We start from the raw sequence: 21,826 nt of genomic DNA on the forward strand, positions 1-21,826 counted from the left end.
GGATATGGAGATGGAATTAGTTACTAGAGTTGTAGCTGCCTGTGATATTATTCGAAGCAAACCAGGGATATCTCCCAGAGTGCTTCAGACTCTTATTCGCCGATGTCATGCTTGCATTGAGGTTGATGGCCGTCAGTTTCAGCACATTTTGTAAGATACAGTACACATGCTACGTTCATAGTGTCAGTGATGGTATTTGCAGGTAACTGTAACTAATGTAAATAAAAAAGTACACTGTAATATCATTTTATTCCTATTATCTCTTTAAGCTGGCTTCTCCGACCCCAAGTCCCCTCCCTCAAATTATTCTGTGGAGGGTCCTTTATGTTCTGTTAAATTTTTGCACTCTCTTACGGAAACAACCTGTATATCTTGGCCAAAATCTGATCCCGTACATTTCATAGCAGCTTACTCACTTTGCTATTTTCTTACTCATTACTGCATCTACAACTGCATTGCCAATATTTTATTTTGTGTTGACAACTCCATACTTACATGCTCAGTAGTTCCAGTCCTTCTGTCACCGAACTACACTAATTCCCACAACATCTAAATTCAACCTATCCATGTCTCTTTTTATGCTTTCTAATCTACGTACCCGATGAAGTAATGTAACATCCCACGATCCGACCGGTAGAATCCCAGTTTTGTTTTTTCTGATGACGACGTCTTTCTAAGTAGTCATCACCATGGGATACGGATGGGGGACTATTTCACATCCAGAACATTTTACCGACGAGGATGTCGTCGTCATTAACCCACACTGTAAAACTGGAAGATCTCAGGAAACATAACGGCTCTAGTTTCATATAGTTGACATTGCGTCAGTTTAGTGAGACCTATACATATTTAGTCAGCAATTTGACCCAGTTCGCCGAAGAAAAAGGAAAGATCTGGAAGTTTCGTCAATAGTATGTCGTACTTACGGACAAGGTCTCAATGTATATGTGTGTCTATGTTTTCGTTGACTTGTCACTGGTGACAGTTATGTTAAGTATATAATATATAAATTAATTATAGACATGCCACCATTTAACGATTGATTGACCTTTCCCGCTGTATGTAATCTTTCTCGGTCGACTTGAATGCTTCGACAGGGGTTTGTTTTCAATTTCCACGCTTGGCTTTCACATACGCGTAGGTAATCAAAGGTCGAAATTTTGTGCCTCTTTCGTTAAGAGAACAAATATAGGCTCTGTGAGCAGTGACAATGTGTGTCTAAACACTTCCAACTACAACAACGAGATGTGTTGCTCGTTTAGGCGCGCAGCGCGGCAGTTGTGGTTGTAGTTGAGAGTCAGCCGGTCGTTAAGATAAACTGATGTGACAAAAGTAATGGGATACGATATGCACATATACAGATGGCGGTATAATCGCGTACACTAAGTATAAAAGGGCGGTACTTTGGTGCAGCTGCCATTTGTACTCAGGTGATCCATGTGAAAAGATTTCTAACTTGATTATGGACGCATGACGGGAATTAACATATTTTGAACGCGGAAAGGTAGTTGTACGAGGTGCATTCAAGTTCTAAGGCCTCCGATTTTTTTTCTAATTAACTACTCACCCGAAATCGATGAAACTGGCGTTACTTCTCGACGTAATCGCCCTGCAGACGTACACATTTTTCACAACGCTGACGCCATGATTCCATAGCAGCGGCGAAGGCTTCTTTAGGAGTCTGTTTTGACCACTGGAAAATCGCTGAGGCAATAGCAGCACGGCTGGTGAATGTGCGGCCACGGAGAGTGTCTTTCATTGTTGGAAAAAGCCAAAAGTCACTAGGAGCCAGGTCAGGTGAGTAGGGAGCATGAGGAATCACTTCAAAGTTGTTATCACGAAGAAACTGTTGCGTAACGTTAGCTCGATGTGCGGGTGCGTTTTCTTGGTGAAACAGCACACTAGCAGCCCTTTCCGGACGTTTTTGTTGCAGTGCAGGAAGGAATTTGTTCTTCAAAACATTTTCGTCGGATGCACCTGTTACCGTAGTGCCCTTTGGAACGCAATGGGTAAGGATTACGGCCTCGCTGTCCCAGAACATGGACACCATCATTTTTTCAGCACTGGCGGTTACCCGAAATCTTTTTGGTGGCGGTGAATCTGTGTGCTTCCATTGAGCTGACTGGCGCTTTGTTTCTGGATTGGAAAATGGCATCCACGTCTCATCCATTGCCACAACCGACGAAAAGAAAGTCCCATTCATGCTGTCGTTGTGCGTCAACATTGCTTGGCAACGTGCCACACGGGCAGCCATGTGGTCGTCTGTCAGCATTCGTGGCACCCACCTGGATGACACTTTTCGCATTTTCAGGTCGTCATGCAGGATTGTGTGCACAGAACCCACAGAAATGCCAACTCTGGAGGCGATCTGTTCAACAGTCATTAGGCGATCCCCCAAAAGAATTCTCTCCACTTTCTCGATCATGTCGTCAGACTGGCTTGTGTGAGCCCGAGGTTGTTTCGGTTTGTTGTCACACAATGTTCTGCCTTCATTAAATTGTTGCACCCACAAACGCACTTTCGACACATCCATAACTCCATCACCACATGTCTCCTTCAACTGTCGATGAACTTCAATTGGTTTCACACCACGCAAATTCAGAAAACGAATGATTGCACGTTGTTCAAGTAAGGAAAACGTCGCCATTTTAAGTATTTAAAACAGTTCTCATTCTCGCCGCTGGCGGTAAAATTCCATCTGGCGTATGGTGCTGCCATCTCTGGGACGTATTGACAATGAACACGGCCGCATTTTAAAACAATGCGCATGTTTCTATCTCTTTCCAGTCCGGAGAAAAAAAGATCGGAGGCCTTAGAACCCGAATGCACCTCGTAGGTAGACGCATGGGACACTCCCTTGCGGAAATCGTTGGGAATTCAGTATTTCGAGATCCACAGTGTCAAGACGGTGCCGAGAACATAAAATTTCAGGAATTACCTCTCACTATGGACAACGCAGTGGCCAACGGCCATAATTTAACGACCAGCAGTAGCTGCGTTTGCTTATAGTTGTCAGTGCTAACAGACAAGCAACACTGCGTGAAATAACTGCAGAAATCAATGTGGGGCGTACGATGAACGTATCCGAGTGAAATCTGGCGTTAATAGGTTACGGCAACAGACAACCGACGCAACTGCCTTTGCTAACAGCTCAACATGATGTACATAGCCTCTCCTGGGGTCGTGACAATATCAGTTGGATCATAGACTACTCGAAAACCCGCTGGTCTGATGAGTCCCGATTTCAGTTGATAAGAGCTGATGGAATGTTCGAGTGTGGCGCAAGTGTCAACGAGGCACTGTGTAAGGTGGTGATGGATCCATAATGGTGTGGGCTGTGTTTACGTGGAATGGACTAGGTACTCTGGTCCAACTGAACCGATCATTAAGTGGAAACGGTTATGTTCGGATCTTTGGGAACCATTTGCAGCCATTCATCAGTTCATGTTCCCAAACATAGATGTCATGTATCCGGGAAAGCGTTGTTCGTAGCTCGTTTGAAAGAACGTTCTGGACAATTCGGGCGAAAGATTTTACCATCCAGATCGCCTGATACGATTTCCATCGAACATTTATGGGTCATAATTGAGAGGACATTTCGTGCACAAAATCATGAATCGGCAACACTTTCGAAATTACGGACGGCTATAGGGACAGCATGGCTCAATATTTCTTCAGGGGACTTCCAACGACTTGTCTATGCCACGTGGACCTGTTGTACTAAGCCAGGCAAAAGTAGGTCCAGTGTAAAGTTGCCGTGATATGTGTTTAGCTGCGTGCCCGAATAATGTTTACGTTGTTGCTAGTGTATGAAATGTCGTCGCAGAACGAACCATTTCAAAACGCAATGTGTTATTAGAATCTCGTGCCACGAATTCATTAATTTAATTTCGTAACTGTCAGTTACAAAATCATTAATAAATCAATAGTTTGAGTCTTTGTCTGTTGTACTTATTAACAGAGACGAAGAAGGAGAAAGTGGGGATCCCACAATATTGTGATGCTGATCCTCTTTCTATCGCTTCCCATGTATTTTAACACATCAGTAACTCCTATTCAGTAAACATACTCTCAGTGACGAAAATTAGTTCCAATACCGCGAGGCAGACCTCTGTGGTACTGGATTACAGCTGATACTATGATACACATTTGTGAGTTCCTTTGGTGCAAATACTAATAAAGTATTTTCGTGTTTGTAGTACTTTTTAAATGTGGTCTTAGAGGTTTACACTCTCTGTGCACGGGTAAAAATGTAATAAACTGTATTCTGTTCAACTAACACTTGTTTATTACTAACTAACTTTCATTTTACCAGTAACAAATGGCTCTGAGCACTATGGGACTCAACTGCTGAGGTCATTACTCCCCTAGAACTTAGAACTAGTTAAACCTAACTAACCTAAGGACATCACAAACATCCATGCCCGAGGCAGGATTCGAACCTGCGTTACCAGTAACAGGTCTAAGCCAGAGACCAGTAACAATAAACAACTATTAGTGTGACAAACTGTTGTTTAGTTTTGATACTTAAATGTCAAGTTATTGTAGCAAGTAGCGACAGAGGACTCCAATACGATTCCTTTTCCGTCACTTGCTGTTGTGTCTCGGTCACATAATCTGGATGAGTTGGAGCGCTGTGTTCCATTTGTGTATTCAGGTACGCAGCTGCCATGAGACTGTGCACAGTGCTGGCAGTTGTTCTGGTGCTGGCAGCTGGTGCATCGCAAGCGGCCAGGATTCTGGGCATCATCCCGACGCCTTCCATCAGCCACCAAACGCCCTTCCGCCTCATTGCGCTCGAACTTGCCAGGCGGGGACACCAAGTTACAGTCGTCACTACAGATCCGATAAGGGTGAGTACTGGAAGTAACCTGTTAATACCCTCTCAATTAGTCTGGAAACGTAGTCCAGTGGAAAGTGCTGTGACTCGCAGAGGTTTGTTGCTACATTTCCGAGAGTTATATCGCTAGAGGTTCGAGTCCTCCCGAGGGCATGTGCGTGTGTGTGTGTGTGTGTGTGTGTGTATGTGTGTGTGATGTTCTCAGCATTAGTTAGTTTAAGTAGTGCGTAAGTCTAGGGACCGATGACCTCAGTTTGGTCCCTTAGAATTTCACACACATTTGAACATTTGGATGATGACGATGATTATGATGATGATTGGTTTGTGGGGCGCTCAACTGCGCGGTCATCAGAGCCCGTACAAATTTCCAATCTATACACAGTCCAATCTAGACACGTTCATAAATGGTAATGAAATGATGAAGACAACACAAACACACAGTCCCCGGGCAGAGAAAATCCCCAAACCGGCCGGGAATCGAACCCGGGACCCCATGATCCAGATGTAGCAATGCTAGCCACTAAACCACGAGCTGCGGACTAAACATTTGGAGTTATCTCACGAGGATCGAGGGTACGGTGGTATAACGACAGTCGTTTTTCTCGTACAACATTCGCAAATGGAAATAAAAGTGGGGTGTGACGGTACGAGTAGTCGTCTCGGGGAGCCAGAGCTGGTGGAGGTTGCATAACTGTGTCAGTGGTCAGCGCTAGGGCCAAGCAGGGCTGCCCGCATGTAAGCAGAGTGACCGGTGGGCACGATGTTTTCCTCGACGAGTTCATGCAGGCATGGATGACGTAGTTGAAGAATAGACAGTAACGACTACAGTGAACGAAAAATAAAATGGATATTGTTTTTTCAAATAAACTGCGTTACAAATCTTACAAGCATGACACAATAAAACTAAATGCGTCATAAAAATACAGGGTTCAGACGAGCTCAGTGTAACTTCAAGTATGGTTCTACGATATGATTAATAACAGCTAGGGATTATGAATATTAGTATAGTACGGAAAATAGAAATTGTTAACAATTAAATCATTGAAGCGATCACATCACATGTAGTGTCAAATGAAAGCTGATGGTGTTTCGGAACACTACAATAAGCTATATTTCAAAAGATACAGACGCTTTTATAAAATATACACTCCTGGAAATTGAAATAAGAACACCGTGAATTCATTGTCCCAGGAAGGGGAAACTTTATTGACACATTCCTGGGGTCAGATACATCACATGATCACACTGACAGAACCACAGGCACATAGACACAGGCAACAGAGCATGCACAATGTCGGCACTAGTACAGTGTATATCCACCTTTCGCAGCAATGCAGGCTGCTATTCTCCCATGGAGACGATCGTAGAGATGCTGGATGTAGTCCTGTGGAACGGCTTGCCATGTCATTTCCACCTGGCGCCTCAGTTGGACCAGCGTTCGTGCTGGACGTGCAGACCGCGTGAGACGACGCTTCATCCAGTCCCAAACATGCTCAATGGGGGACAGATCCTGAGATCTTGCTGGCCAGGGTAGTTGACTTACACCTTCTAGAGCACGTTGGGTGGCACGGGATACATGCGGACGTGCATTGTCCTGTTGGAACAGCAAGTTCCCTTGCCGGTCTAGGAATGGTAGAACGATGGGTTCGATGACGGTTTGGATGTACCGTGCACTATTCAGTGTCCCCTCGACGATCACCAGCGGTGTACGGCCAGTGTAGGAGATCGCTCCCCACACCATGATGCCGGGTGTTGGCCCTGTGTTCCTCGGTCGTATGCAGTCCTGATTGTGGCGCTCACCTGGGCGGCGCCAAACACGCATACGACCATCATTGGCACCAAGGCAGAAGCGACTCTCATCGCTGAAGACGACACGTCTCCATTCGTCCCTCCATTCACGCCTGTCGCGACACCACTGGAGGCGGGCTGCACGATGTTGGGGCGTGAGCGGAAGACGGCCTAACGGTGTGCGGGACTGTAGCCCAGCTTCATGGAGACGGTTGCGAATGGTCCTCGCCGATACCCCAGGAGCAACAGTGTCCCTAATTTGCTGGGAAGTGGCGGTGCGGTCCCCTACGGCACTGCGTGGGATCCTACGGTCTTGGCGTGCATCCGTGCGTCGCTGCGGTCCGGTCCCAGGTCGACGGGCACGTGCACCTTCCGCCGACCACTGGCGACAACATCGATGTACTGTGGAGACCTCACGCCCCACGTGTTGAGCAATTCGGCGGTACGTCCACCCGGCCTCCCGCATGCCCACTATACGCCCTCGCTCAAAGTCCGTCAACTGCACATACGGTTCACGTCCACGCTGTCGCGGCATGCTACCAGTGTTAAAGACTGCGATGGAGCTCCGTATGCCACGGCAAACTGGCTGACACTGACGGCGGCGGTGCACAAATGCTGCGCAGCTAGCGCCATTCGACGGCCAACACCGCGGTTCCTGGTGTGTCCGCTGTGCCGTGCGTGTGATCATTGCTTGTACAGCCCTCTCGCAGTGTCCGGAGCAAGTATGGTGGGTCTGACACATCGGTGTCAATGTGTTCTTTTTTCTATTTCCAGGAGTGTAGATATCCAAATGTGCCATAGTCAGTGTGAATGCCGTATGAGTTACCTATTTCCTCTCCTAATCAAATGTTCAAAAATGTGGATGAAATCTTATGGGACTTAACTGCTAAGGCCATCAGTCCCTAGTCCGCAGCTCGTGGTCGTGCGGTAGCGTTCTCGCTTCCCACGCCCGGGTTCCCGGGTTCGATTCCCGGCGTGGTTTGTGATTTTCTCTGCCTCGTGATGACTGGGTGTTGTGTGTCCTTAGGTTAGTTAGGTTTACGTAGCTCTAAGTTCTAGGGGACTGATGACCATAGATGTTAACTCCCATAGTGCTCAGAGCCATTTGAACCATTTTTTCATCAGTCCCTAAGCATACACACTACTTAACCTAAATTATCCTAAGAACAAACACACACACACCCATGCCCGAGGGAGGACTCGAACCTCCGCCGGGATCAGCTGAACAGTCCATGACTGCAGCGCCTTAGACCGCTCGGCTAATTCCGCGCGGCCCTCTCCTAATCCTCCCAGATAATGACTATAAATGATTATACATGTTAATGGCCCTAACTATAGTTTGTATTAAACTGTTAAAGTAAAATATTTGCATGAAAGAACAGTGGTAAATGGAGGGATGCTCTTTTCTCTACATGGTCAAGTGTCTTTCGTAATTTTAACGTAACTGTTTCGTATTGTAAAACAGATTGTGAGCATGTTTAGATATTTTGCTAGTAACTTATGTAATACTGTGAGGGTAATAATGCTGCGTTTATTCTAATAGTATGTCGACATATATGTGCAGACAGTGTTAATTATGAATTTTCATCATTGTTTTAACAATGTTGTGCCTCAAATACTTTACTAGGCACGGCTGAGTAAAATTGAGACACCTTGCACGGATACTGCAAGAGGCTGCAGAAACAGATAAGTTTGGGGTAGCCTTGCAAATTTACAAGTGCTGATGTGGAAGTGCTGCGCCAAAGGCATCGTGTAATTATCCTATAGTCCAGCACAGTATAGGGACTACAGTAGTGATATTGTTAATACAATGGAAAAGATGAGCTACTGTGGCATAGGTGACTTGGTTTGCACCAAGTCTGGTCCAAGCTCCGGTTATGGCCAGTGCAGGTAAATTTCTTGCTGACTATGTCTGCTCCTGCAGGCAGACACTGCTGCTGTCGTGAGCCATCTCATCCAAGCTAGGTTCGTGACGTTATTCTGCACACCCTGTCGTGTGCGCCAAGCAGTCTCTAGTCTGCATCGCAAAGTGTCACCTTATGTTGCAGTCAGCACATTAGCAGAATCGCTGCTGACTTTGCTCCTCAGCTGCATGATGCTAGTAGAGGGAGAGAGCTGAAACTACGACACTCTAAACTGCTGCAAAATTTATTCAAGATGGCGTCAGTTGATGTGGCAACATCGCGCTGATGGCACCACCAGATGATGTGGGTTTTTCAGCTCCCCTCAGCCCTCTCCCCACTTATCCACCCCCTGAACTCTCACATCCCCACCTCCCATCTTCCCCTCCCCTCCCCCACCTATGACTTGGCAAGAAAAGCTCAGTCCATCCAGAACCGTTAGCGTCGAAGGACATAGTGTGGTTCTTCCTTAATTCGTGGAATTACGAGAGTTATGTAGGAAGAATTTTCCGCTAGCACCTGAAACTGCCGAGAAAAGCTCAGGAAGGTGCAAGTATCACCCTGACCAGAAACTAAATGTCTTAGTTACATAATTACACTGTTACAGATGATCGATCTAAAAAATCATAAGTACAGCTACAGATCCAATAACAAGTGGCAAAAAATGGTAAAACAATCCTCGTCTACAAAAATCTAAATATATTGCAAAAAACGGCTCTGTCTATAAAGATCTAAACATACTGCGAAAAACGACACCAAAGATATCGCCTGAACTTCACCTATAAAGAACTTGAAGACAGTACACCAACACAGCTAACGTGCACAACTAATGGCGTCTACAGTAATACTTGCACTATCCTGTAACAGCTCCAATCAGATTCGTGGTGCTACAAAACACCGCTACTGCACTACGGCGAGCGCCGGGACCGCTGACAGTTCTGAACAGAAACACCGTTACTGGACTGTGCCGAGACCACTAACAGGTTACTGCAGGGACGCCCACCGCCTGCAAGGCCGCCAGAGGTCTGGTGGCCAAAGAGGCGATTACCACTGTCCTGGCAGGAAGGTAATATTATTCTTAGGTGCTGCATTTTGTGGTAGACAGCACACTGTTATTAGTAATACGAGGTGTGGCTAGAAAAAAACCGGACTAGTACTGGTGAAACAATAAAACGAATGCAATAAGGCTGAAAGTCGCATGGCCTGTCACGTGACTCTCGCTCCGCCTACTGCTCGAGTTTCATCTGCCTCCTGCACTCAGTCTGCCCGTGGCGTCTGTTTTAAGTAGTTGACGTTTTGTCTGTGCGTCGGAAAATGTTGAGTGTACAGAAAGAACAGCGTGTTAACATCAAATTTTGTTTCAAACTAGGAAAATCTGCAAGTGAAACGTTTGTAATGTTACAACAAGTGTACGGCGATGATTGTTTATCGCGAACACAAGTGTTTGAGTGGTTTAAACGATTTAAAGATGGCCGCGAAGACACCAGTGATGACACTCGCACTGGCAGACCATTGTCAGCCAAAACTGATGCAAACATTGAAAAAATCGGTAAACTGCCTAACACTTTCCTTGTCAACTCCTGTTAACTCAGACACTGCTCTGATTGTTAAACGGCGATCTTGTCGAACAAGTTTACCGATTTTTTCAATGTTTGCATCAGTTTTTGCTGACAATGGTCTGCCAGTGCGAGTGTCATCACTGGTGTCTTCGCGGCCATCTTTAAATCGTTTAAACCACTCAAACACTTGTGTTCGCGATAAACAATCATCGCCGTACACTTGTTGTAACATTACAAACGTTTCACTTGCAGATTTTCCTAGTTTGAAACAAAATTTGATGTTAACACGCTATTCTTTCTGTACACTCAACATTTTCCGACGCACAGACAAAACGTCAACTACTTAAAACAGACGCCACGGGCAGACTGAGTGCAGGAGGCAGATGAAACTCGAGCAGTAGGCGGAGCGAGAGTCACGTGACAGGCCACGCGACTTTCAGCCTTATTGCATTCGTTTTATTGTTTCACCAGTAGTAGTCAGGTTTTTTTCTAGCCACACCTCGTAGGCTGAAATAATAATGGTTCTCCTTGCAGCCAAACAGACAGGATTGCAGCAACCTGTCCTCATCCACAATCCAGACTGACTGAGCTAGTTCACAATACCATCTCCAGAATGTGCTCGAAATTGTGATGTCATTGGTTTTCCCCTCCCCCTGACCAAGGCCAGTTGCCAGTTCAAACCTGTCGGGCTATATATATGTCATTGCGGAATTTTGGCTGAGACTGAGTGTGAGGCGACTGGCGTAGTTCACAGTATGACCCCCTGCCCCCACTTTCTACGGCCTCCAACTGGAAATTGGTGAAAACGTCCGGTCGGTGCTGTGGAGGGACATAGGGTACTTTTTTCTCCTTATTTGGGGGAAGGGCAAGTGTTATCCCTTTGGAAGAATTGACAATGCCACATCCTGCCACCTGGTCGCAAGTAGACGTGTGTTGGAGGGGACTCTCTTTCACAGTACTGGTACCTGAGGGGATCCAAAAATGTGATGTCACACGTTGTTCTTCCCTCGAAAATTATCAGGAAAATCTGAGCTGTTAGCGTGGAAAGTGGAACTGTTATCGGTGGATGCCCTAATCACATGCAGATAACAAAAACATGATATGCATCTAAATGCACAGCTTATGATGCAAAAATACTGCAAATATCGAGAAATATTTCGTCTAAACTTCACTTAGAGATCATAGACACGCACCCTGTATACGGCAACCAGCACACTACAGGCCGTCTGGCTCAGAATTGTCCTTGAAGTACTGATATGGAACAGCTCATTGTGTCAGGTACATGTGGCTACTGTGTCGATCGAATTGCCGCTGGAGGCTGCTTCACAATCTCTGCTGATAGCTTCGAAGAGATATATTGTTACTGCACAGATCCAGGACCGCTGACAGGTTACCACACGTATTTTTTACGACGCATTTCTCTCGCGCGCTGGCCGTTGAGGGCAGATCTGTCGCATGAACTACAGCAGCAGTTCCACACAATACTACTCAGCCTCTCCTTCGCGCATCACTGTCGCAAGACAGAAGAGTCTGCGGGAAACATTTGTGCAGGAGGTATAGATCTACGCCCTGGGGAGCTACCTGCGAAGCCTTTAAGCCGGAAGGTGGCGCGGAAATCCCGAGTGCTGCAAGTTCTGGGGGGAGCGTCTGACAGGAGCCACGGCATCACTAGTCGATAGCTGCGCCGTACCGCCCAGCTGAAGTTTCTTGCGGACCTAGTGCATGTCCTCTCGTATGTCTGTCGTGAATTGAGGTCATATCTGATGCAAGTGTCGTTGAATATCATTCCACGTTGACCATCGTCCCGCATCGAACATTAACCGCTGCAAACCACCACACAGCATCATTCACTGCCGACCATCATTCAATTTTCACTCCATCTCTCTGACGTCACATTTTAAACAATATTCGCCCTAAGTTTGTCCGTGAATATACTTTCATACATCGGTAATTTATATACTCATCCCGATTGTTCTTTATTTTTTGCAGTAGTACATATAATCAGTGTTATTTCTTTGCAACAGCGAGTTTAATCAATGTCTGGAAGGCTGTATTTATTTTCGTTATTCTTTCTCTCTCTCTCTCTACAGGTGGCGAGTCGACTGTGCCTGAAGTATTTGTATTACATGCCTGTGAGCTGTTGCATAAAGTCTTATTAACAAATAGAGCACTATTCAGTAGCAAAAACACCTCGCACTTATACTCGTTACAGTAATATTAGCAGACACTATACGATAAGATTCTACCACGAATCCGCCTCTCATATATTGTTAGAGCTCCGACAAAAATTCGGTATGAAATCTCGATACTATATGGTCACATACGATATCTGGATTTAGAGTGTAGTCGAGATGTGACATAGCAGTAAGCGTCTGGAGGAGAACTCTTGGACGCTTCCCTAAAAAACTATGAGTAGGAGTGATATATTAGAGTCAATCACTACGCAATATGCCTCTTAACTGACATCTGTGCTCTAGATAGAAGCGATATACGGCGCCATGCCTCACTATGATCTCTATTTTTACGCTTATTGTCTTTATTTCTTCAAACCGTTCAAATACCCTTCTACTTAGGGAAGTTTTTTTAAGTTGCTCAATGGAGATTCTTATTGAAACTTTTTCCTATATTTAATTAAATTGTTCTGGAACTTAATATAATTACGACAAATAACTTAACTTGTTTTATTACCTCTGACACTACTGAAAAAGACTTATCCTTGCGATTGTCACTTTAGAATACCTTTCCTTGTAAAACCACTCGTGTAAATAACTTTAGTAGGGATTCTATCCTTTCCACTAAATGAGTGTTCGTAACGAAAAATTTTATTTTTACTTCTTTCTTTATTTACTTTTAGTTCAATAGATTCAATACAAGCTTGAATTTTATCATAAACGAGTGACTCAAAATTAAACACACATGAAACGGAAATAGGAAGGACAAAAAACTGAAAACAAGAAACCATTATGCTACCACCACTCGTAACCTGAATTAAATTATTAGGCAAAACTCAGCCTCTTCAGTTGTTGGCCCACAGATTCCCACTAACAGTCTCCATTTGAAATGTCATTCATCGTTCTAACAAACAATGGGAAGTGATCAGAATTCCCAACGACACATAAATCTAAATCTCAAATGAAACCAGCTCATCGACGACATTCCCAACAAATTAACTGTTCACGATATCAGTTAGATTACCAATCATCAATCTTTCCCCGACGACTGTTACACACGATATCTAAATGGTGACTTTCCAACACACCATCTCAAATAGAGCTGTCCATAGGGGAAGAAATTTTTTGACACACACTACGATTCCATTGCTGTTAACAATTACTCTTTCTTCTGCGGCGTTCGTTGCGTCGTGTAGTGGCCAGCTAGGTGGGATGGAATTTCCGGCGCAGTGAGCGCATGGTGAGTCTTTGCTGCAACTTGCTTCTACTTTCAAGAGCGGACGTTTGCTCGCTTTTTAACAACCTAACGACATACAACGGCGTAAGGCACATAGCAGTAATAAATTTACGCCAATCTTCACGGTTTTAACGTCTTTCCAACCTCTAAATTAATATGTTGAAACGATCAAGAATTCGTGGCGGCACGCCAACTCTTTTGTCCCGTTACAAACCCTTGGAAAAAATATGTGGGATTTATTGGTGCTTATACATAGGAAGTGACTGACATGTGTTCAGATGTACGGTACTTACAAAAACAATTACTATGCAGATAGGGTGATCGGTCTAGTGGAGCTGTAAAGAGTAGGCATTTGTGACACCACATATGCCGATTACGTAACATCAAAGCACAACTTCTGCCGAAGAAACAGCTACGTAATTGTGGACACCGATAAGGCAATTTGAACAGACTATTGTAAGTGGATGACCTCGTATTGTAAAGAGATATAATAAATTTCTATGTCAAATCACAAGCCCAAGCGGGAACAAAGTTATCGGTACAGACCTCATAGATTTTATAAAGTCTCTAGACACGTGACTATGAGGAGCTTTTAAATACTCCTTGGCTAAAGACCACTGCGTTACCAGACTGGAGGCAGCAATATACAACTACAATATACAACTATAGAATGTATCGTGTCATAATATGAAGACTTTCACGACCGGATGACATATCTTCTGGTAAACCTTCCGGGATGTAAGGTCGTGGTCCATGAAACTCTTCAGCTCCTAACGTTTCGTCCAGAGCTGCGCTGGACATCTTCAGAGGGGTGTTTCTCCTCCGGTGAGTCTTGCCGACTCATCGGAGGAGAAACACCCCTCTGAAGATGTCCAGCGCAGCTCTGGACGAAACGTTAGGAGCTGAAGAGTTTCATGGACCACGACCTTACATCCCGGAAGGTTTACCAGAAAATGTATCGTGTGTTTGACCCAGTTGAAGAATGCCATGTGGTGTTAACTAACGGATAACTTCCAAGATGGCAGCAGGTTGTCTACTGGAGCTAGTAAGAATACTCGAAAAATGCCTCAAACAGTCCTGAGACTCAAGACTGATGAGAGTTTATTAATGATATTCTTTCTGCATATAGTTTTAATTATCTTTTAAATGAAGGTTATTGACACTGACTCCAACAAAGACGGCGTAAGTGTTACTCAGAAGTGTTAAATTAAAGCATGAGAAGCATACTTCTCTCAATGCCTGACGCTGTTCTCCACGATACCGTCAGATGAAGACATAGCCGAATTCAGATTGGTACTCAAAAACTATATTTCACACAACAGAAGATCAGTATGGTAGATCACGGTTACTGTTGTAATCGAATCATTAGGGGTTGCCGAAATCGCGCCCACCCACCAGTCCATATCTCATCGCTAGTGGGTGTAGTTGGTCATGTCCATCACTGCTGAATCGTCTAGGGACGATGACAGCTCTATTTGACATCCAGCGAGTTTCTCTCGTCATAGTGCACTGGTTTTAAAAATATTTGAAACATTATTGCTTATAAACCAGATTTCTCTTTTCCAGGCACTGCTGGCTATTGCCGGCCGGAGTGACCGAGCGGTTCTAGATGCTACGGTCTGGAGCCGCGCAACCGTTACGGTCGCAGGTTCGAATCCTGCCTCGGGCATGGATGTGTGTGATGTCCTTAGGTTAGTTTCGTTTAAGTAGTTCTAAGTCTAGGGGACTGATGACCTCAGAAGTTAAGTCCCATAGTGCTCAGAGCCATTTTTGAACTGCTGGATATTGCTCTTAAGTAAATTAGTGTGTTGTAGAACCCTATTTTTTCCCCTCTCTTAGTCCGAAATGGATGGGGTGGTAGCTTGTTCGTCAGACATTTTACTGCCGGGGGTCTGATGCACGATGTTGAATCAAGACTGGGAGACATGCTTGTTATTTACGGTTTCTAACATCGTAAAATGCCTAGCCTTTCTCAGAGATTTTCACTGGTGTGTTAAGAATACTGGGAAAAAGCCTCGTGGGAGTAATTACGACAACGCAAAGGAGAGACCTAACTGGTGGTTGTACAGATGTCTAAAGGCTGTAATGTATCGAGCAGGCGTATGTTAGGTGTTTGATGGGTAGTTATCCTATATGACCGAAAGTGCTTCCATCTTTACCCAGATGTTGTTTTGTGTCATCAGTACGAGTAAATGCCATCCTATGTATAGCACACGTATACAAAACATGACACATGTGAGAGAGAAGTAGTAAATGCTAAGACAGGTAGATATGAGATCTAAAACACAACATGCAGGGGAGATGTGGATGATGCGTAAAGAGTCACACATACTCCTGACAATCAGGTCGGATAATCGGTTATGGAACTATATCCCTATAGTTTATCATTATTTGTTGAGCAGACTTAGACTATTAACTATGAAAGTTTTTCGTATATGTATCCTTAAAATCATTCTGGAACTTGTCTACTGGGGAGTGAATATTGATACCATCATATGGTACTGGTTATGACTCCTAAAATTGTAATACATTTTTAGCTGGATGTGTACATGACGTGGAAGACTGTAGTTTTAATGAGTTATTTGGTAGTGGCAGGATGTAACATATCGATACTCTACTTTTAAAAAAAAAAGACAATCAAGAACTGTAATGGTTTATAAAACCATGCGCCAGACATGTGGTATTCCATGCTGCACATTCAGATGGCTGTCTATTCGTCATAAGCAAACCAGTATGGGAAATTCTAGTGGAAGTAAACCTGAGAATGCAAAGAACAACTACACATCTGCTCAGGAAGGTCTGGTTGGTTGCAATATAAAATAAATTATGCCTTCCTCGTATCTACCGGAGCCGTTGTTTGTCGAGCAGGCGTATTAAAATTACTGAATATGTAAGCATAAGACCGTTCCGCAGTTTGTCTGGAATAGATCGTGATGTCTTTTCTGATTGTGACTTTTAAAATTCGAACAGATCTTATGCTTTTGACTGGATGTCTGCATGTTGTGTAACACTGTAGTTTTAATGGATTAGTCGGTAATGGTAAGATGCAATACTTTGATACTCTACTTTAAAAAAGGCGATCAGGACCTATAACGATTTACAAAAAAAATGTTGTGTACCTTTCGTTTTAACGTAAGAATCATTTACACAAAGCATCTTACTGATAGCCGAACTTACGGTGGAATTCGGAGCTACACAGCAGGATGATTGAAATGATCACATCTGCCCAGGTTACTTCTTATAGGATCAAGACTAAGAGCCCAGCTTTCTTATGATCTCGTAGCTACTGTTGACAGAAGCGTCATCTTTCAAGATCCGTCATGACTTCACTACATAGTGCTAACGTCAGAATGGTGATACCTACGTTTCGTCTTTGAATCAGTAATTATTTAGCGCGTACGTAAATTGTTCCATGGCGTGTTACAACAAAATATGAAATTTCATCAACAATCTGAGACCCCTACTAGTTGTTTTAATGGCTGTAGGCTACAGTTATAACAAGAGCTGCTTCCATAAAAGTCTATTTTTTACTGATCCAGTGCTTACATACGTATAATTCTGAAGAAATATTAGACATAGGAGAAGTCATTCGCTTAGTAAGGAGTGTGTTACAACGAAAAACGAATCACTGCCACGAAGTCGGTCAGTGACCTTTTAGAACCCATTGGTTGGTGATAAGTCTTGATCTTCTTCGTAGGAATCAGAGTCTGGGGCTGTCTTGTGATACATCGATTGTAATGTAACACTACATACGTTGCCAGAAAGCTTTTCTTTAATGAGTCCCATTACGACTGTATACATGACCAAAGATACTGCGTATGGGTCTCACAACGTTTTTTTATCTTCTAGTACAATCGACTTTATAAAATATCATTGTGAACACAGACTCTGCAACCGTTCTTCTCAGAAGTATTAAGCTTCGATATTACCGGATTTGTGATTCTGTCATCGACAATATTGTGATGTCGGAGCTCTAACGATATATGAGGGGCAGATTCATGGTGGAATCTTAATGTGCAAAATATGCTGATGTTATTATAACGAGTACAAGTATGGAGTGGTTTTGCTACTAGACAATGCTCTCTTTATTAAGGAGACTGTATGCAACAGCTCACAAGTTGTAACATAAACGCTCCACGCGCTCGTGGCTCATCAGCTGTGGTGAGAAAGAATAACGAAAATAAGTACAACGTACCAGACATTGATTAAAGTCGCCTGCTGAAGTGAGAGAAACATATTATATGTACTATAAAATATTATTGTATGTACTATAAAAATAAAGAACAAGCTGGATTTGTATATAAAATAGCTATGTCGCACTGCCTCCACAATGAAACCATATCCCTGAGGTCGTCGGGGATCGCTTCCACCCACTCTGGCAACGCCGACTCTAAAGACGGGGATTCACGGCTCGAATTAGGGTGACAATTGTTTAAAGTGTGTCCGCAGCTCGCGGTCGTGCGGTAGCGTTCTCGCTTCCCGCGCCCGGGTTCCCGGGTTCGATTCCCGGCGGGGTCAGGGATTTTCTCTGCCTCGTGATGACTGGGTGTTGTGTGACGTCCTTAAGTTAGTTAGGTTTAAGTAGTTCTAATTTCTAGGTGACTGATGACCATAGATGTTAAGTCGCATAGTGCTCAGAGCCATTTGAACCATTTTGTTCAAATTGTGACGTCAGAGGGGGTGGAGTGAAAACTGAATGATGGTCAGCAGTGAATGACGCCATGTGGTGGTTTGTGGCAGATGATGTTCTATGTGGAATGATGGTCAATTTGGAATGATGGTCTTTGACAGTTGTACTAAGTACATCAGACGCCGCCCTGAACTTGTAGCACTCGGCATTTTCGCGCGTTCATCGGGATTACGCTTCGCAGGTAGCTCCACTGGGCATATAGCCCATGCACAAGTGTTTCTTATGTCTTGCGGCAGTGATGCGAGCCGGAAAAATTGTGTGGAATTTGGCAGAGTTGTCACTGCAGCGCACGCGTAAGACCTGGCAGCCATTACCAGCGCGCAAGAGAAATACGTCGGAAATACACTCTTGGAAATGGAAAAAAGAACACATTGACACCGGTGTGTCAGACCCACCATACTTGCTCCGGACACTGCGAGAGGGCTGTACAAGCAATGATCACACGCACGGCACAGCGGACACACCAGGAACCGCGGTGTTGGCCGTCGAATGGCGCTAGCTGCGCAGCATTTGTGCACCGCCGCCGTCAGTGTCAGCCAGTTTACCGTGGCATACGGAACTCCATCGCAGTCTTTATCACTGGTAGCATGCCGCGACAGCGTGGACGTGAACCGTATGTGCAGTTGACGGACTTTGAGCGAGGGCGTATAGTGGGCATGCGGGAGGCCGGGTGGACGTACCGCCGAATTGCTCAACACGTGGGGCGTGAGGTCTCCACAGTACATCGATGTTGTCGCCAGTGGTCGGCGGAAGGTGCACGTGCCCGTCGACCTGGGACCGGACCGCAGCGACGCACGGATGCACGCCAAGACCGTAGGATCCTACGCAGTGCCGTAGGGGACCGCACCGCCACTTCCCAGCAAATTAGGGACACTGTTGCTCCTGGGGTATTGGCGAGGACCATTCGCAACCGTCTCCATGAAGCTGGGCTACGGTCCCGCACACCGTTAGGCCGTCTTCCGCTCACGCCCCAACATCGTGCAGCCCGCCTCCAGTGGTGTCGCGACAGGCGTGAATGGAGGGACGAATGGAGACGTGTCGTCTTCAGCGATGAGAGTCGCTTCTGCCTTGGTGCCAATGATGGTCGTATGCGTGTTTGGCGCCGTGCAGGTGAGCGCCACAATCAGGACTGCATACGACCGAGGCACACCGAGCCAACACCCGGCATCATGGTGTGGGGAGCGATCTCCTACACTGGCTGTACACCACTGGTGATCGTCGAGGGGACACTGAATAGTGCACGGTACATCCAAACCGTCATCGAACCCATCGTTCTACCATTCCTAGACCGGCAAGGGAACTTGCTGTTCCAACAGGACAATACACGTCTGCATGTATCCCGTGCCACCCAACGTGCTCTAGATGGTGTAAGTCAACTACCCTGGCGAGCAAGATTCCGGATCTGTCCCCCATTGAGCATGTTTGGGACTGGATGAAGCGGCGTCTCACGCGGTCTGCACGTCCAGCACGAACGCTGGTCCAACTGAGTCGCCAGGTGGAAATGGTATGGCAAGCCGTTCCACAGGACTACATCCAGCATCTCTACGATCGTCTCCATGGGAGAATAGCAGCCTGCATTGCTGCGAAAGGTGGATATACACTGTACTAGTGCCGACATTGTGCATGCTCTGTTGCCTGTGTCTATGTGCCTGTGGTTCTGTCAGTGTGATCATGTGATGTATCTGACCCCAGGAATGTGTCAATAAAGTTTCCCCTTCCTGGGACAATGAATTCACGGTGTTCTTATTTCAATTTCCAGGAGTGTAAGTACAAGACAGCAGGTTTAGGCTTATCACACGACAATCCGTTTGCAGTGAAAAGAATAAACTGGATAAATTTAAAGATATTTTCGAATGATGTGAAATGAAACACTTCATAAAAGATGTTTATGTTGATGATCTATTGGTATTCCAAGATCTATTTGCATTGCGTGCTTGCAAAATGTGGCAACCTGATAGCAGTCCCTGCGCAGTGCGGTATCGGTGTTTCTGCTCGGAGCTGTCAGTGGACGGCATCTGTACAATACCCCGAGATCGTGGAGCAGCCTCCAGCGGCAATGTAAATACCTGACATAACGAACTGTTAAAAATCGATTACTTCGAGGACAGCAGTGGGCCAGACGTCCTGTAGCGTGCCATTTGCAGTACATAGGGTGTGTGTTTATGATATCTAGATGAAGTTCAGACGAAGTTTCTCACGATATTTGCAATGTGTTTGGATTTTTAGCTGTGCTTATAGGTGTATGTGATTTCTATTTATGATTTGTATATAATTAGGGCATCCCCCAACAGGATAACACTTGGATCTTCCACACCACCAGCTCAGCTTTTCCCAGCAATTTTCTAGGGGCGGAAAATCCATGAATTCACAATTTCGAGACCCCTTAGGCGGCGGCATTGTGAAAGACAGGTACTTCCACACACACACACACACACACACACACACACACACACACACACATGATTGCAATCGCAAAAAAGTGGATGTGGGGCACGGTGGAAAGTGGAAGATGTGGGATGATTTGTGAATTCATCTTCTAACAGGATAACACCGTAGCTTCCCCAAAAATGATGAAATAAATAAAATTCCAACCTATGTCGTTTCACACCAGTTCCCAGGTGGTGGGGAGCTGGGAAGGGGATGGTGTTTTGGAAAATTGGAAATTTGTGGTAAGTTCCTATGGGACCAAACTGCTGAGGTCATCGGTCCTTAGGCTTGCACACTACTTAATCTAACTTAAACCAACTTATACTAAGGACAACACACACACCCATGCCCAAGGGAGGACTCGAACCTCCGACGGGAGGAACCGTGTGAACCGTGGCAAGGTCCCTAGACCGTGCGGCTACACCGCGCGGTGGTGATGTTCTGGTATGGGGAAGAGGAGGGGGCGGTATTGTGAAGTAGGCCAGTCAGTCTAGAGATGTGGGAAAGGACAGATTTCTGCAACCCCATCTGGAGGGAGAATCATTATTAGTTCAGCATATTACTACTATCCGTGTGCTGTCCATCACACACTGTAGCACCTAAGAATAATATTGACCAGCTAAGTCGGCGACAATCGTCTTTTGCACCGCCATGGCCCCGGCGATAATCGCAGGCCGCGGGCAGCCGTGCAGTGACTTGGTAGTGGTCCCGGCTCAGTGCAGTAACGGTGTTTCTAATCGAGTGTACTAACGGTGTTCTATAGCATCACGCATCTGCACAGAACTGTTAGCGGAGGGCGCAAGTGTACAGACTTCATTTTTGGTCCGCCTTAGCCGTTTTGGCTTACTGTTTTCAAGGTCTTTGTAGGTGGAATTTAGGCGAAGTTTTTAGTCTCGTTTTTCACAATATGTTTGGATCTTTATAGACGATGTTTGCGGCACCTTTTTTTGCAGTATGTTTGGATCTTTATAGGCGAGGATTGTTTTACTGTTTCTTGAATATTGGATCTGTAGCTGTGCTTTTGATTTTTTTGTAGATTGATGAACTGTAGCAGTGTAATTACGTAATTAGGGAGTGTAGTTGCTGGTCATTGTGATACTTGCACCTTCCTGAGCTTTTCATGGTAATTGTTGGCAGTGTTGAGAAATTGGAATTTGTGGTAAGGTCTTATGGGACCAAACTGCTGAGGTCATAGGTCCCTAAGCTTACATAC

General features: G+C 45.1%; 1 protein-coding gene across 6 annotated transcripts in view; it reads left to right on the forward strand.

Annotated features, from left to right (window-relative positions):
- The window catches only part of LOC126466082 (UDP-glycosyltransferase UGT5-like), a 171,620-nt gene that overhangs the window by 53,623 nt on the left and 96,171 nt on the right, over nucleotides 1-21,826 (forward strand). For all 6 annotated transcript variants that reach the window (XR_007585981.1, XM_050096357.1, XM_050096361.1 and 3 more), the window contains exon 2: nucleotides 4,658-4,853. Coding sequence is in view for 5 of the 6 variants with exons in the window: in XM_050096357.1 (XP_049952314.1) it covers nucleotides 4,671-4,853 (183 nt within the window). In the remaining variant the exon portion in view is untranslated. The remainder of the gene's footprint in view (nucleotides 1-4,657; nucleotides 4,854-21,826) is intronic.

The sequence above is a fragment of the Schistocerca serialis genome, chromosome 1, assembly GCF_023864345.2.
Source record: "Schistocerca serialis cubense isolate TAMUIC-IGC-003099 chromosome 1, iqSchSeri2.2, whole genome shotgun sequence".
Lineage (NCBI taxonomy): Eukaryota > Metazoa > Arthropoda > Insecta > Orthoptera > Acrididae > Schistocerca > Schistocerca serialis.